General features: G+C 42.6%; 1 protein-coding gene across 1 annotated transcript in view; it reads right to left on the bottom strand.

The window, feature by feature from the left end:
- The window catches only part of LOC124805603 (lipase 3-like), a 71,532-nt gene extending 54,068 nt beyond the window's left edge, over positions 1-17,464 (bottom strand). Inside the window, exons 1-2 of the mRNA XM_047266170.1 lie at positions 17,351-17,464; positions 9,092-9,199 (exon numbers count right to left, since the gene is read on the bottom strand). Coding sequence (XP_047122126.1) covers positions 9,092-9,199; positions 17,351-17,464 — 222 coding nt within the window. The remainder of the gene's footprint in view (positions 1-9,091; positions 9,200-17,350) is intronic.
- Between the last annotated feature and the right edge of the window lie 393 nt (positions 17,465-17,857).

The following is a 17,857-nucleotide window of genomic DNA, read 5'->3' as shown; positions in this document are numbered from 1 at the left end:
GCCACCATTGGCACCGAGGCAGAACCAGCTTTCATTAGAAAACACAAGAGACCAAACCATGCCCTCCAGTGAGCTCTCGCTTGACACATATGAAGTCGCAAATGACAGTAATCTCGGGCCAGTGGAATACACGCACCAGTGCGTATGGCTCGGAGCTGTCATTCGTTGTGTCACTCTGGTGCCATTTGCTGCTGAAATTGCTACTCCAGATGCAGTACGACCCGCCAGTACCATATGCCGAACGTGACGGTCTTCCCTCTCGGTAATTACACGTGGTAGTCCGGAGCTCGGTCGTGTAGGGACCGAACAGTCTCATGACCACCGTTACCAGCAGTCATGTACAGTGGCTATATTCCTGCCAAGTCTTTCTGCAGCAACGCAGAAGGAATATCCAGATTATCGTAGCTCTATTACACGACCTCGTTCAAACACTGTGAGGTGCTGACAATGGCATCTTTGTCACCTCAAAGGCAATCTTAACTAACGTCAACTCACAACGTCCAATCTCAAAGGTAACTAACGCTCTTGACCTTTACCGCTCGGATTTAAGGCAAATCTGATTTGCATCCTCTTAAAGGCTTTACTAGCGCGACTGGTGTGAAATCTGAATAGACATCACCTTTCAGATGTAGAAATACGCCTATAAACTTTCGTTTACGCCGCACAACTCCTTGATGTTGCGCCTTTTTTCGTCAGTGTGCATACGTGTATGTCAGAAGCGTTCGCCACGTGTTTCGGAGATTTACCTCCGTCTTCAGAACTCAAATTCCTCGGAATAGTTCTCCGCTCAAACACAATGCAATAAAAATGTTGAAAAGTAAAGACAATTTACAATTACAATGTAGACAGACATTGTATTTATAAAATAAATACGTTGAATTTGAAGAACTATAGCATTAAGACTTGAGATATAATGACATGCCAGCACTCAGGCTGAACTAATGTGACAAATGAAGATCAGCAGCTCACCTATGTGGCACGGGACACATATTTGAAAATAGTGGCAACTAACAGAATATTGCGTACTCTACCTGAAACCTCAAATTGATAGTTTATAAAACGACTGAATTCTTCTGGCACCACAAGATAAATCTTGAGTATATTTTAGATTTTTCCTAAAACTCTCTGATACATAGTGGATCGTTTACAACAAAATGGCACTGGGAGAAAATTCACATTATAGGTCCCGCCTTTTGTGCGGAAGTAGGTAATCACAACAATACACAAAAACCGTTAAAGGCTGTATTTCTACTTGTATTCCTATATCCACTGAATTATCGTAAGTTTATGATAGTGCAAGACACGTTCTCACTTCATTGTGCTATCCCCATCTTGTCTTTAGAAGATACAACGTGCAAAAAGAGTTACTGATACTAATCACTGTAGGTTGAAATATGCTGCACTCCTCCACGGTGTGACATAAAGCGTAAACGTGACAAAACTGCAGCTATTTCATCCACTGTTCTTCCGGAGGCGCCTACAGCTGTTAAAGATTTGATACTAAAATATGTTTGTAAACGATAATTTCAGACTAACATCTTTGTTTTCAGAGGACTTACAATGAAGACCTTTAGTCGAAGATTGTCTCCTGAAAGTGGTGTTAAGCCTAAGTTGACGGAAAGTGTAACAAGTGTGTATGAGCCATGGCGGTCCACACGTACTGTGCGTACAGCCAGACGAACTGGCGGAAGATAAGGACTTTTTTTTTAGATTTTCCGTGACTACATATCGACCTAGGTAACGACGATCTAATGGAAGACTTATTTCCACTTGAAACTTGTGCATATAGCTTTCCTATAATTAATGTTGTAGACACCAGGGAATACGTCGGGATGCACTGAGTCGGGGTTGATTTGGGGGGGGAGGGGGGGGGGGGAGACCAAAATGCGAGGTCATCGGTCTCATCGGATTAAGGAAGGATGGGGAGGACGTCGGCCGTGCCCGGCATTTTCCTGAAGGGATTTAGGGAAATCACCGAAAACCTAAATCAGGTTGGTCGGAATTGAACCGCCGTTCTCCCGAATGCGACGCACTAAGTAAGGAGACTTATGGAAACTGGTTCATTACAGTCGGGGATACAGTGTTGCTGAAACCATGATAGTTGTGTTAATACGTGAACAGTTTTTATTTGTATTTATACCACAATAATCGTTTCTCATGCAGATTATGCTTTTTTCGAGGCGCCTTTCAATATAAGATAATGAAGTTGGTCGACTATGTACCTTGACCATATCAGTTACGCCTACGGGTTGACTCAGTTTCATATGTGATACTTAACTCAAAGATACGATCTTGACTTTATCTTGTCAGTCATCAACGTTAAATCTGCACAAGCAACCACAAACAATGTTATCTGCGAATCAGGTTGGGTGTGTTGCGGTGAAGCTATATGATAACGTGAATGAACTCTCCATCTTATCATTTACACTCGAGAGATTCTGTTTGCTATGTGTATTGTACTGTATCTCAAAGTTCTTTTAAAAGAGCTACTTTGGAGTGTACCATTGTGTCTCTGGAGACTTCAGTACCACCTTGAAAGTCAGTCTGTATCTAATTCGGAAAAATTGGCCACTACAATAGTAACTGACTATGTCATGAGGCTCATGACGCTTCGTAAATTAATACAGAATAATATTTTGTGGGCGATGGTCATGATAATCCATACGTATAGTTCCTGGGAGAATTATTGGTTCAATGTTAAGTGCACCATGAACAAGCCTGTGAGTGGCACAGTTTGTATCAGAAGCCAATGAACTGCGACAGCAGACATCAGTAATCTTGTCGCGACGCTGCGTTTTTCCTGTAGTTTTTCTGGAGCTGACTGTGTACCACGATCACATCTTCGATACTTGCTGTTGAGTGACAACATTTCACCACTTTTATTTGCGTCTCGACGACATCGCACGGTATGTAAAAATAACACTAACACTCGGTAGGCATCGTTAAGGCAGTCTACGCTCAGTCGATCAGTAAATTAAACCAAATACAGCTCAAACAACTCTGTCCATGACAACGTAACAAGCCCTACATTAAGCTTACATTTAGCAAGAAAAAATAAACATAAGACTATAAGCAAGATTTTCGCCAATGGAACAAAATTGTACCACAAATTGACCAAGAAGGTTATTAAGGAAATGTGACGCGAAATAATAATAAAACACCTGTCTTTTTACAACATTTCCGCTCTGCAAATGGTTTCTTTTATTTTCTGAGAAACCATAGTCCAAAGCTTTGTAATGGATAATGGCAATATTTTATCCTTTTTCTGAGCTCAACATCTCATTCATTATGGATAGATGGTGACCCAATTTTGCAGCTAAGCAATTGGAGAGTTGCAATACTTAAAATGGATACCAAAAATCGTCGCCATAGTCGCTATATCAGTTGAGAGGGACTATATTTTACATTATGAAGTAATGTGTGTGTTGTTTGTTCAGAGATAGAGATTAAGAAATGAACGAATCGTGTGGCACTAGCTTATTACATAAATAAATAACTTCTTGGCAGATCAATATTGTACAGTACGGTTGAATCGAAAGAGATTCCACTGGCCTTGTGTGCTGGAGGACAGAAGCACTGATCTGCATCTATTAGCCGTGATTTAGGTTTTCCGTAATTTCCATAAATTACTTCGGAGAAGTGCAGAATACTTTTTGCTGTAAGGACACGACCGACTGCGACCGATTACCTATCCTATCGTTATCAAACTAGATCTCTAAGTACGTAAATCCTGTAAGTATATAAATTCCTGTATATACTCATTACATCGTTTTTTCTTTAACTGTAGGACGACGGTTCAATACCGTCTCCGGCCATCCTGATTTAGGTTTTCCGTGATTTCCCTAAATCACTTCAGGCAAATGCCGGGATGGTTCCTTTGAAAGGGCACGGCCGATTTCCTTCCTCATCCTTCCCTTACCCGAGCTTGCGCTCCGTCTCTAATGACCTCGTTGTCGACGGGACGTTAAACACTAATCTCCTCCTCCTCCTCCCTCCTTTAACTGTAATACCATAACATGACCGACAATATTATAAAAATGATACATTACTACTACTACTACTACTATTACTGCTACGTAATCATAATACCTGTTGGTTGTTTCCATGTTGAACCGTTCCGTACTTATCTACAGTGCTAAAAACAGTTGCGACGATCACCTTCGCTAATGCTGGTGCGAGATGCATTGATTCAATGGTGTGTTGTCACTACTTTTTCCTCCTGTGACACTCCAACTTTGGTAGATCAAATTTACCTGACTGAATTTATCGACAACACGTTTGCACTTCGTCAGGCCGGCAACTGTTGGTTCCTGCGTGTGGCTTCTACTGCAGAAGGGGCTTCTGTTGACTGTGGAGTCTGACTAGATGTGGCGACGTTGTACAGTAATGAATGTTGCTGAATACTGCCATTTTACGTGGCCTTGTTTTATGAACGGAACGAACGGCTGCATTATCGTCAATTATCTGACTCCTTGTTGGTCAGCAATGTGGCGGAGCAACTGAATGACCTTGGCGGTGTCACCAGTAGTGTTCTGTTGTCTTGTTTTTCACAATAAACTGCAACAGATTCTGCATCGCGTAGCAGACTCAATGGTGATATTTGCACATTTCTATTATGTGGAATTGCGAGCTCTAAAAATGTACCTCTTGTTAGTGCAGAAATTTCCTTCAGGACAGAGTAATAATGTCTCGGGGAAACATATAGCAGCGACAGGAACAATAAAATGGTATCGACTTTTGCTTGTGCGGCATTATGAATCAACTCAAACGCGGTTTGCCACAGAGTTAACTAAAGCTTCAGTGGACTACTTTTCTGTTCCTATCCTTTCTTTTCACTTTCGATCGATCCTAAGAAATTATAAAAATTTTAATATTCTTGTACTTCTGCTGCGTTGAAGCTTTTTGTGGGTAGTAATCCACCCACTAATGTTCTGCTTATGAACTTGAGAGGTTTATATAAACCACGAGAACTACAATATGCATAATAACTTCGTATTTCCCTTTGTCACGTCGGGTAACAAATCTTAGAACTGATGTCTTTCATTATTTTCTCACACCCTACGGGTGAACATCACCGATGATTTGTAAGCTATATTCTGGAAGGTCTTGCTGTAAATCAGTGAGCCTCAGCAACCGTTGTCAAGGCACTGCACGGTAAGTCCTGCATGTCACGCCATATACGAGCAAAACTGATTTGAAGATATCAGAAAATCTTGGTCTGTTTCACAAGAGCAACAAAAAGTTATAAGTCAAGGCGTTTGAATCCTGGCTATTTAGTTACAGGATGCATTTTCATCATCCGCCACAAGAAGAAATGTCTGATTAATATAAAACATAGAACAATGGTGCCAAGACAGCCATTGAGGCCGGAAGTGTCACGAAAAAAAAGAGGAAAACGCCGAAAGAGAGTGCAACGTGACAGGTAGATTAATTCGGTCGATATTAAAGGTGAGGGATAGAGAGAGAGAGAGAGAGAGAGAGAGAGAGAGAGAGATAGAGAGAGAGCTCTTCCTGTAACAATCTATGCAAAATCGGCAGTTACGAAGTGCCTGGCTTTCTTCCTTTTACCACAGTGCAGCAGTTATTTTATGAACTTCGAGGAACTCCTCGATTATTGTTTGGACGAATTTAGTTTACACTTTACTGCTGAATCACTGTCTTTCGCCGTTACCGATGGTTTTTACACTAACAGCTGAATCCAGTAACGGCCCACTGGCTAATGCTATATCACATACTTGCTACTTTTTCTCGGATCTGAAGATAATTTGAAGGACATTAGTAACAAGTTGTAGAGGACTAGGAACAGAGAACCAGCCTTCAATATCCTGCCCTGCTTCTTTCCTCCGAGCGATTAGGCCATGTGACTTCAAGAAAGTAACAGCCATTTACAAACATCTTAGGCAAGTGTGATAATCAAAGGTGCAACACTAAAGGTTTCAACCGTATCGGTGACCATGCGATTTTTGGAGTGGAAGGGTCTCTTCGTGCCTATCTTTCCAGCCATATGAAGAGCGACGGCTCTAAGGGAAATTACAAGTGTTGTACTTGAAACATTGAGCTATGAATATGAGAAATGGTATTACCGGCAGCTCTGAAGATTTTATTAAGAAAATAGTAGTCACTCTAAAAAATTACTTGAATGTAAGATTATTTTCTCTTTTACATTTGTAGTTCGTTCTTAGACATTTTTCGTGGTGAGCACCATTCTTACCTAGTAGTACACTTCAAGTGAGACGGGTCGGTCTCGGAAGACACCTAAATGTTAAATTCTGCTGTTTATAGCCACACGAATTCACACTCGCACAATCACTCAAATGGATATAAACTGCTGTCACCTGTCTTTGAATCGCAAAAGCTCTGCTCCGAACCAAGTACGGAGATGGTGGCAAGCCTGTGGCACTAAAGTTTTAGAGGCAATGCGGCGTTATCGTGGAGAAAGTAAGCATCTACAACAGTGGTCGTTAAATGCGGCCAGTGGGCCGCTTGCGGCCCGGATAAAGTGTTTCTGCGGCCTGTGGTTCTCGGCCCTGTTTCGTAATAATATACTACTAGCCACTAACAGTAGACTCCATGAACGTCAACTAAAGTTAATGCCTTCTTAAGAGAGTAGTTTTCCTGCTCAGTAACAAAGAAGAAGACTTACAGAGACAGTAATATTTTAACATATTCCTCATATTTTATGCGATCTTGGCTATTGAATGTTTGACAAACTGATCGCCCTTCAGCTCTCTCAAAATGAGAAAAATTAATCAAATTGTAGCAGGAATATGAAATTAAATTAAGGTAGTTTGCAGTGCAAGGCAGTGAGCAGAAGATAAACGACATTTGTAACATTTAGTAAACATTTGTGATCGTGTCTCATATTGCATAATTCATTTCAATATGAGTACATTTACTGTTATAACACAATCATTCGCTCACACAGACAACACAACAATAGTTCGTTAGGCAATTGCAATCTCACATATTTGGTTTCGTTGAGGATGGCTCCAATCAGAAACAGAGAACGATCGAGTCTGAATGTCCCGAATGGTGCCGACTTTTAACGATCATTACTTGCGGACTGGCGGGCAACTTATCAAGCTCCTACTATACTTAGTCTATTGGGGGCTCATAACGTACAAATTTACGTAGGTTACCGACAGATAATAAGATTTGTACGTATGCAGACCGAGGTGTGTCCCCACAATGTTATACTTGGGTCCTGAGCAAGGAAGTTTGACTACCATTGATCTATAAAAAGTAATGCGCGGACATCCATCGTGACAGTGCGGTGGTCCTTCTTTCTGTCGAACAATTCAAATGCAAAGCTCTGGAGTGCCAACAGTAAGGCATTGGTCGATAACTTGGTAGTAACGTTCAACAAGTTCCAGCCAGCATAACGTACTTCCGAAAGGTATAGCATTCAGTGTGAATTAATAGAGACATTAGTAGAGAGTTATTTGCTGCTCACAGTGCACACGGAGGGACATACAGGATGAACCAGAACTATGCCGACAAACCTTCAGAGGTTGTACAGGAATACCTTCTGACTATTTGGGTACAAGGGACCCGCGTTCTCCGGCGGCGCATTACAAAGTAATGACATAATTAACATGTATTCGGTTGTTACGGCGATCATCCCAGTTTCTGTGAAAATACCTTCACAACAATGCAGTATGCATCCCCAAACACAAAACACAGAGAAATGCAAGAACCTCAGATACAAAAGTACTGCGATGTGCTGGCTGTAGGTGAGGGAACATTTCAGCATAGGTCTTCGTGCCACTCTCCCGTTGCATTCAGTGAACTCTTGCACGGGATTTATATCGACCAACTCTGCATCAGTAAGTACATTCATACTGCTGTATATCGCTGTTAACGTGGAACTAACACTGGCGTGAAACCAAGCACGAGACAGGATCGAAATACATAAGTTCGTACGACGCAGCTGCTTTGGGCGTTGAAATAATTCAACAGCTGCTCTAGGAAATTTATGCCTGACCAAGACTCGAAGACGTACGCTCCACTTCTCTAGAACGGTTGGCTCAACCGCCTCAGCCATCCAGGTGCTTCGCATCCGACCCATATTCCCAAGTGCTGCTCACTACTGATGTTGAGATCCCGTTCATTTTCGCCGTCGCTTGCAGCCTCGCTGTATTCCTGCGAGGGGATAAACGATGGTATGCACCCACACTGAAATTGCCGTATGCACCCAATAGTCGAATACACATCGCGGCGTATCTAAATAGTTACATGGGTGCTGTCTGTTCTCTCAGATACGCCCGAAAGCCTTGTATTCCGACGACAATCTTGGGACAAAAGACATGTTCCTAGGCCGCGTTTCAAAGTTAGGAATCTTTGGAGCCACACTTAGCCACATTCTGGAACGTTATTTGACGGTCCACCTACGGTAAATGTTTGCCTAATACTTGTTCGGGAATGGGATTGGGTTGGGTTATTTGTGGGAGGAGACCAGACAGCTGGGTCATCGGTCTCATCGGACTAGGAAAGGACGGGGAAGGGAGTCGACCGTGCCCTTTCAAAAGAACCATCCCGGCATTTGCCTGGAGCGATTGAGGGAAATCACGGAAAACCTAAATGAGGATGGCCGGACGTGGGATTGAACCATCGTCCTCCCGAATGCGAGTCCAGTGTGCTAGCCACTGCGCCACCTCGCTCGGTGTTCGGGAATGGAAATGGCCACCTACTAGCACTAGATTTCAGATACACCTGATGGTGGGGCTAAGGTTCCGAAACCGTGGTAACTTGTAGCAAACTTCTGTCGAACGAGAGTTGGGTCAATAAAAATATTTTACAACTGTGGCGGCTTTGTTTACAATGAACATGTTTCAAAAAAGCTGTGGATGTCCCACAAATAAAAATTTATAAATTTTTACATAGTATGACGCGTAAAATAACCACTGTTGAAAGTGCGAGCCAATCTGCGAAATGTGTTAGGATAGAATGTGCCGGCGCCTGAGACCCGATCTGGCACATTCTGTGAATTAACTTTGTCATAACTATTACACATTGCAGCTTTTTAGTGCTACTCAAGTCTTAATTCCGACACAGAACGCGTCAAGGATGGTGTCTGAACGTCAGCTCTTACCGTCTCTAGGTCGATGTCCGGATGGCGTTCAAGGACCTCTGGATGAGGGCTGCGGTCTGAGGCCGCCCCCTCTTTATGCTCCAGGCTTGTCCTGAGTTTCTGCAGAAACTGCAACACAGGGCAACTAAGCTAAACAAGTACTTTTTCTGTGAGTAAGTTAGACGATATATGTGATAGTGACAGGAACCACATCAGTAAATGTGATACTAAATTAGTTCTTAGATTCATGTAACCCAGTACACAACTGAAACAAATATTTTTCAATTCCTTTATACTACAGAAGCTACAAATTTAAAAACTGAAGTACTTTTGTCGCATAGGCGTAGCATCCAAGAAGAAACATCTTTAGATAACTTCAGAATATAGTTCTATCTGTTGGGCATTTCATATAGCAGGTTTGAGGCAAAAGATTTTGAATGTAAACTGTTCATACCTCTACAGACTATTGCTAGTTTTAATGAAGATTGGGTTTGCCTTCTTTTCTAACACAGCTATAGGTGTTTTGCTACAAGGTGAAACTCGTTAATCACATTTTAGAACAACACAGACACATAGCACAAAAGTGTACGCACGCAGAAGTTCTTCCTCATGCATAACATTAATAATTGGTGTTTTGTCCTTTGATTTGCAGAACTGTCTATGCTTAACATAAAAAAACTTCAGACATTGAGCAGCTGCAGAACTCCAGTGAATAATTTTATAGACTTTTTTCGCAATTTCTTATTTTGCTGTATATCTATAGGGACTGATTATATTCACATCTGCTAAAACAACCAATTCTATTCACTGTGTATTAAATGGAAGGTCATTTAACTGCATGAGACTTAGTCATACACCAATTATTGATTGTTGTCGAACTCTGTTACTTCACCGTAGGAGAAAATTGTCTTCACCTACAACTGTATAAATACGTAATACAGTTTCACAAATTTTTCATTAAATGCTATGTTAACCATTTGTCAGGTGCGCCATTAGTTTCACAAAATCCCAAAATTTTACATAACGATGAGTTATATCCCGTAAAAAGCTTCAATAAACTTATAAAAAAATATTGTCCCCTGCACTTGTGACATTTGTCCTTACCAAACTTTTTATAAAGGAGTTTCCTAACACATTATTATGATCTCCCTGGAAACGTTCACTTGGTTGGTGATGTGATTATTATTGCTAAAATAGGTGTGTTAGAAGTATCACTATGTAAGAATTTCCACGTTTCCAATTTATTTATTATTCTCGTCATCTCAGGATGAGAACCAAGCGAGACCTACCGAATAACTTTTTCAAAAATTTTCTTTCAGAGGTCTAGCTGTAAATTGCCAATGACTGATTTAATATACATACTTCTAGATGTTTCACCACTTTTTTATCAATACCTATGAGTACGTTCCCCAATTCCATGTACAGCACGTTTTCGTTCAGCATTTTACACACAGTTTAGGTGACTTTTCATATTGTTCGTAATTATTTTCTTGGGTAATTGATCACTCACACTTATCCTGTAATACATTAAATTCGACAATGACAATTTATTTTTTATAAATTTTATCCCATTTATTCTCTGAAGAGATAAACTAATCCTCCTAGACGTCTGTCAGTGCTACATGACAACACGTTGGTTTTACTATCCAACATTCTTTTTGACGTTTACGTAATTTTCACTACTCTGAAACACTTTCTTAAGGTGATTTCAGGCAGCTGATTAGTTTCTTTCCATCGCGTATAACTTTTTCACAAACGAAGTAAGCTCATTTTTCATTTCTACCTTAGTTCTAATGAGAAGTTTTACTGCAAGTGAAGGGAATTTTGTTTCGTAAGATAGAGCAGTTATCCATATTTGTCACCCACATCTAGGGTCATGAAGAACATTTTAGTTCATTATTATCATGCTATAGTGTTGTGAGGTTATATTTGTGCTGTTAAAAGTAGTTTTGCTGTTTCTTAGAAATGAGTTTCCACAAGTGTTCAGAGAACCAGAACGTATTCTGTTTTGTTTGTGGCAATTGCTAAGAGAAGATAGGAAATTATCAGTTTCGTGAAAAACGTCTTCCAGCCACTTTGGTGTAAGGCTTGGAGATCAAGACAAAAGCTGGGCACCGCACAAGATATGCCATACATGTGTTGAGACACTGAGACTGTGGAAAAGTGGGAAGAGAAAATGAATGCATCTTGCAATTCCTGTGGTTTGGAGGGAGCTGCAAAATCCTTGTTATTTTTGTATGGTTGACGTTGAAGGTCATAACACAAAGTTCATGAAGGATATAAAATATCCTAATATTTCTTCGGCCATTCTACCAGTTATGTAAGGTGAATCTCTCCCTATTCCTATTACGTCCATCATTCATGAATATCTGTGACAGGAAAGCTGTAATGAAAACACGCTATTTTGTTTGGCAAAGCAGCTAAGTTTTTGAGAAAGACGACCATCATATAGGTAGGATCATTAGCCACTCATAACCATCAGCTCTAAAGCGTGTATTGTTTATGTGCTGATATCTGCAAAAGTGCTTGTTTCAAATTTTTGATACTATATTTATATTTGTTGCCTTTCTGAAAAACTTAGCTGCTATGCGAAACAAAAAAGCGTGTTTTCCTTGCAGCTCTCCTGTTGCGACTATTACATATATCGCCTGCCTGCATCAATCTAAAGTCTAAAGGTGGTTTTCTGCTATCTGTAGCCATAGGGAACTTGACTGGTGTACTGATGGTAAGGAGCTCACGTAATCTGTTCCTGCTTGTGCTATTCGAGTGTGGACCGTAACCCAACAGTCGCTGTCCTCGTAGTTTTTGTGCCGTTCTACAACAGTTGTGTATTCACACGGTTTATTATTGAGAGTAACTCAGAGCTGATTTTCGTATTGTAGGATCTCTACCCATACCAGAACTGAATAAGTTTGCTTAATTCCACTCTTGTGTCCCAAGCACAAAAAAATTTGTACTGGAAAACGGGAGTGGCCACCGTTGGTCGTATCAGAACATCTGAAACGGCATCAGGATGGTACCTGTTAATGTTTTGTCAGAATACTAACCGATATCAGATAGCGCATAAAACTTTTATGTGACTGAATAAAAGAAAATATTAGAAGTAGAATAAAGAGGCAGTTTTTGTTTCTCGACATTTTATTTTCCTAAATTTATTTAAAACGGGGTTCACTACAAGGGAAATTCGTCAAGTGACCTTTGTCCTTTATTGTTTACAAAATCGCAGAACTTTATAATCACTTACGGTCTTAATCTAGTGAAGTGACGCCTGTATTTTCTTTGTTTAGCCAAGATGCTCCACCTTCTGCGATGACCTCAACCCATTTCCCACTATCGTTACACGATGGCATCTGTTGCCGGAATAGGGTTGGTGTCTGCACTGACAATATTTGTCACCTGATTAATTAGACAAACCCACCATGTGAGTAGTACCTAGCTGCAACGCTCTTTTCTTCCTAGTTCCTTACGTTCACGACCTAACCCAAGTTACTCACCAATACTCACCAACCAGTCTGCTGTACTTTCCTCACTCGTGTGCCTGTATGGGCGTTCCCCTCAAATCATAGCGTATGACTCCCAGTTATTGATCATCCATCTTACTATCCTTTTTCTTCCTTACTTGTAACGTTCTTCTAGTCTCCTAGGTCTTTTTTCCGTTTTGGGTAATTATGTTTTCATGTTTTCATCCGAGGAGACGGTACCATATTACCGAACAAATTATCTCATTCAAGGGCCGCTGTCCGTGCTCTTATATGTGTCCACTGCCTGGACTTCAAGCAGAGTATGAGGTGATCGTGGCGTAGTGGTCGCAGTTGAAGCTGAGTTCTTCTCGCGTTACTCGCCTCGGTCTTTAACGTAGCTAAATTTATTTCTGTTTTGTCAAAAACTGTCTTATTGAGCCCGTGACTGTGTGTAAAATATATGTTGTCTCTTACACAGATTACAGCAACCAGCCACTTTTTACAATGCTATTTATTTATTTAAATATCGCCGTTACCGGTTTCGAACCGATAGCTTCATCTTCAGACGGATAGTTCACGTTTTACGTTACATTTCGTGTTTTGTTTCGCCACCTGACGAAACTCCTTGGGGTGGCGATGCCCTACAACCAAAACAAGATGTGAGACAACGTCTTTTTAATTGTAATTGTGGCTCACAACGATTGTAAGTGATGTAAATAAATCATTACTATTAAATGGAAGATGTTACAACAGTACTAAGGGTCAACATGTAAATTTATTTCTCTGCCCTCGTGCCTAGATGTTGTTTGTCTCTGTCAGAGCGAGGTTGCCAGTGAGATGCAGATCAATTGAGTTCCAAATACGATGCCTTGTTCAATTGAAACCTCAACATCTGCTTATAAAATTTTCTAAAAGTCTTAATTGCATGGAATTTTTTTTACTATGTGAACCTACACCACGTTAAGGCTAGTGTGGTATTTCATTTTGACTACAAGTTATTTGCATGGATGTTTCATGCATGTTGTAATGTTCCTTGCAATTCTTGAAGTCTGTCTAATGAGCTTTTCTACATATAACATGCTACACTGGTACAAAATGGGGATATATATACTTTATTATCGAAGACCTAGATCGTTTTTAATTTTACGAAGCAGATCTATTATGAATGCTGGTGGGATTGAAATATACCGGATAGCACATCACCGTACGAGTCAATAAAGTTTTCCCGTGGATTGATCTGGAAGAAGTCATATAACAGATCATCTAATTTATCTTGCTCTGTCTCGATTGCTTTGCCAGCGTTTGATGATTTTGGCCACGATGTCCACTCTACTTGTTGATCTGAGCATCATATTTTGGCGGCTGTTTATGTTAGTTACACGTTCTATACATCTTTTGAAGACTTTTTTAGGAAAATGATCCGGAACGAGTCAGTTTACAGGATAAATAATAAAAAATTTATTTTTCAGGCCTACACATGCAACTACTCCACTTTTTAATTTTTATAGATTACCGTTTTCTGTATACAAATTCGTCTATGGGATAGAAAGAGTTTTCCAGAAGAAATGAGTTTAATATTGATTTAATGCACATTTTGCTACCTTTCAGCCATTTCATGTTACTGTGAAAGCGATCAATAATAATTGTTGTTACTGCGCTTTTGTGCAGTAAGTACTTTGTTTCTAAGTGGTGCGTCACTCCAGAAAATTATGCCATAAAAGTTAGTGGCAAGGGAAACTCCCCATCGCAGGCCCTCAGATTTAGTGGTAAAATGGCATATTGGATAGCCCGTCTAAAACTGGACACAGATCCAGCGTCAAAACAGGAAGAAGGTGTACAGAACTCTGAAAGAAGAAGCAAAACAGAAGCAATGAACGGTCTAAGCTCAAGATGTGAAACATTGATCGGAATGTGAGATTCATAGCGTTGTGGTTGTATGATAACGGTTTTAGCCTACAAAGCAGACCATCCGTATTCAAATCTTCCTCCTGCTCCGTTCTTCCTTTTTCACGAATTTTTGAATTTTCCAACCAGTCATTGATGTGTCTCTTCTCCTTCTGTAATCTTGGCAGTTATCATATTATATATTGGTTATATATTGCGAGCCATGAGGTACGAATATATTACCGTCGCAAGTAAATGTGATGAATAGTGACAGAAAGCGAGATGCCGCATAGACTTCTCAAAGAAACGGAGACGACAAATAATCGGATTTGAACTATGTTACAAAAAAAGGATGTCAAGAATCATTACTTCAAACGGAACGGAACGGAAGAGGCATAACATGAGGTACTTGCGTGGAACAAATAGGAGCTAATTACGTCTGGCGGTCCCTTCCTTACACCTCGCTGTTGCAAACGGACGCTACACCACGACACGAATACAAATTTGAATACAACTTCCTTGCGGTGGCAATGCCCTACAACCAACGAGTTGGTTCATAATTATGAGGAGTAAAAAATGAGGAGCATGAGGGAGATTTGAGCGGGGATCTACCTGCTCCTATTCCACACCGTGATCGCATAACCACGCCGCCGTAGCTATTAACATTTGCTCGATGTTGCACCTCTTGAGACTAGACAGTTCACTGTTTCAATTTTTCTTTCTTTTTCACAGTTTAGTACACCTTCTTCCGGTTTACATGCTTCATCTGTGTTCAGTTTTCGACGAGTTATCCAGTGGACCATCTTACCACTAAATCTGGCGTGGATGCCACTGGACGTTTCTCTAGTGAGCGGAAATATCGAAATACACTCCTGGAAATGGAAAAAAGAACACATTGACACCGGTGTGTCAGACCCACCATACTTGCTCCGGACACTGCGAGAGGGCTGTACAAGCAATGATCACACGCACGGCACAGCGGACACACCAGGAACCGCGGTGTTGGCCGTCGAATGGCGCTAGCTGCGCAGCATTTGTGCACCGCCGCCGTCAGTGTCAGCCAGTTTGCCGTGGCATACGGAGCTCCATCGCAGTCTTTAACACTGGTAGCATGCCGCGACAGCGTGGACGTGAACCGTATGTGCAGTTGACGGACTTTGAGCGAGGGCGTATAGTGGGCATGCGGGAGGCCGGGTGGACGTACCGCCGAATTGCTCAACACGTGGGGCGTGAGGTCTCCACAGTACATCGATGTTGTCGCCAGTGGTCGGCGGAAGGTGCACGTGCCCGTCGACCTGGGACCGGACTGCAGCGACGCACGGATGCACGCCAAGACCGTAAGATCCTACGCAGTGCCGTAGGGGACCGCACTGCCACTTCCCAGCAAATTAGGGACACTGTTGCTCTTGGGGTATCGGCGAGGACCATTCGCAACCGTCTCCATGAAGATGGGCTACGGTCCCGCACACCGTTAGGCCGTCTTCCGCTCACGCCCCAACATCGTGCAGCCCGCCTCCAGTGGTGTCGCGACAGGCGTGAATGGAGGGACGAATGGAGACGTGTCGTCTTCAGCGATGAGAGTCGCTTCTGCCTTGGTGCCAATGATGGTCGTATGCGCGTTTGGCGCCGTGCAGGTGAGCGCCACAATCAGGACACTGAATAGTGCACGGTACATCCAAACCGTCATCGAACACATCGTTCTACCATTCCTAGACCGGCAAGGGAACTTGCTGTTCCAACAGGACAATGCACGTCCGCATGTATCCCGTGCCACCCAACGTGCTCTAGAAGGTGTAAGTCAACTACCCTGGCCAGCAAGATCTCCGGATCTGTCCCCCATTGAGCATGTTTGGGACTGGATGAAGCGTCGTCTCACGCGGTCTGCACGTCCAGCACGAACGCTGGTCCAACCGAGGCGCCAGGTGGAAATGGCATGGCAACCCGTTCCACAGGACTACATCCAGCATCTCTACGATCGTCTCCATGGGAGAATAGCAGCCTGCATTGCTGCGAAAGGTGGATATACACTGTACTAGTGCCGACATTGTGCATGCTCTGTTGCCTGTGTCTATGTGCCTGTGGTTCTGTCAGTGTGATCATGTGATGTATCTGACCCCAGGAATGTGTCAATAAAGTTTCCCCTTCCTGGGACAATGAATTCACGGTGTTCTTATTTCAATTTCCAGGAGTGTATGTTACGAGGCTGATTCGTTGATTTCCAGGACTAGCAGTAACACGAAGAGCAAAACTAACTGTTTGAAAAGCCCAGTAATATACTTCTTCCAGCTCAAGTTTTCATCAGCACATACACCTAAAATTTGGTGCTTTTTCCTTGTTTACTGACTCCTGTTCATTTGCTACGTCAATTACTGGTAAGCTACCGCAAGATGCAGAGTGCTCGACATGGCATTCGTTTGAGATAGATGCTCATGCCTAGACGCATGGAGGTCTGTGCACGCGGTTGTTCTATACATATTATGCCACTGAGGTCCGCCCACTCTTCTCGAGGAAAGGTGGTCCTAATTCTTCTCGAGTTACAAAGCAAATTTTAATAACAAATATCGTGGGAGTTTCGGTTCAAATGGCTCTGAGCACTATGGGACTAGAACTTAGAACTACTTAAAGCTAACTAACCGACGGACATCACACACACCCATGCCCGAGGCAGGATTCGCACTATAGCGGTCGCGCGGTTCCAGACTGTAGCGGCTAGAACCACCCCGGCCGGCGATTTTTGTACCGACTAACGGATTAGTACTTACCGCGTCCACATCGATGTGCTTGTGGGAATATGGAAGAGGGCTGCGATCCGAGACCGTCCCCTGTTCGGCCTCTAGTTTCGCTCGGAGACTCTGCAACAGCTACAGTAAAAGGCTGGATCAGTTGAGGTAGGCCCAGAGGTGAGTGCGGATGGACCAGCCAGAGAGCTGCCTACCGTGTCCAGGTCGACGTGCCGCTGAGCCGCCGCGGCTGGGCTGCGGTGGGGCACCGCCCCCTGGACGGCGGCGAGCGACGCCAGGGCGACGACGAGCACCGGGGCGATCACCATGGCGACGGCGGGTCAAGCGGGAGGAGCCGGCGCCCGCACAGCCGGCCCGCGCTCTTTAAAGGCGGCCGCTCTTATCTCGGCGGTCATCACTCATCGCCATTCGAGCACCGGTATCACTGCGGGACGTGCGTCGCAATCCCTCCAGTAATCCGTGTTCGCCAGAAAAAAAATTATCGAAAAGTGAGGAGACCTTTGGCGCTCATCTGTATGTTGGTTAATTATATCAACCAGATGAGTGCTTTTATTGTTCTCGTTTTCACTGTGTCATGTTGACAGGTAATCTAGTTCCAAGGGACACTGTAAGATACGCTGTCCAGTGACAAAATAATGTGAGCCCCTGTCAAAAGCCTGAATAACGAGTTCCCTCTCAGTCGTTGATCTCTCCCATGAATT

Source organism: Schistocerca piceifrons, chromosome 7, assembly GCF_021461385.2.
Source record: "Schistocerca piceifrons isolate TAMUIC-IGC-003096 chromosome 7, iqSchPice1.1, whole genome shotgun sequence".
Lineage (NCBI taxonomy): Eukaryota > Metazoa > Arthropoda > Insecta > Orthoptera > Acrididae > Schistocerca > Schistocerca piceifrons.
Note: the sequence above shows the minus strand (reverse complement) of the source record. Positions and strands in the feature narration are given on the sequence as shown.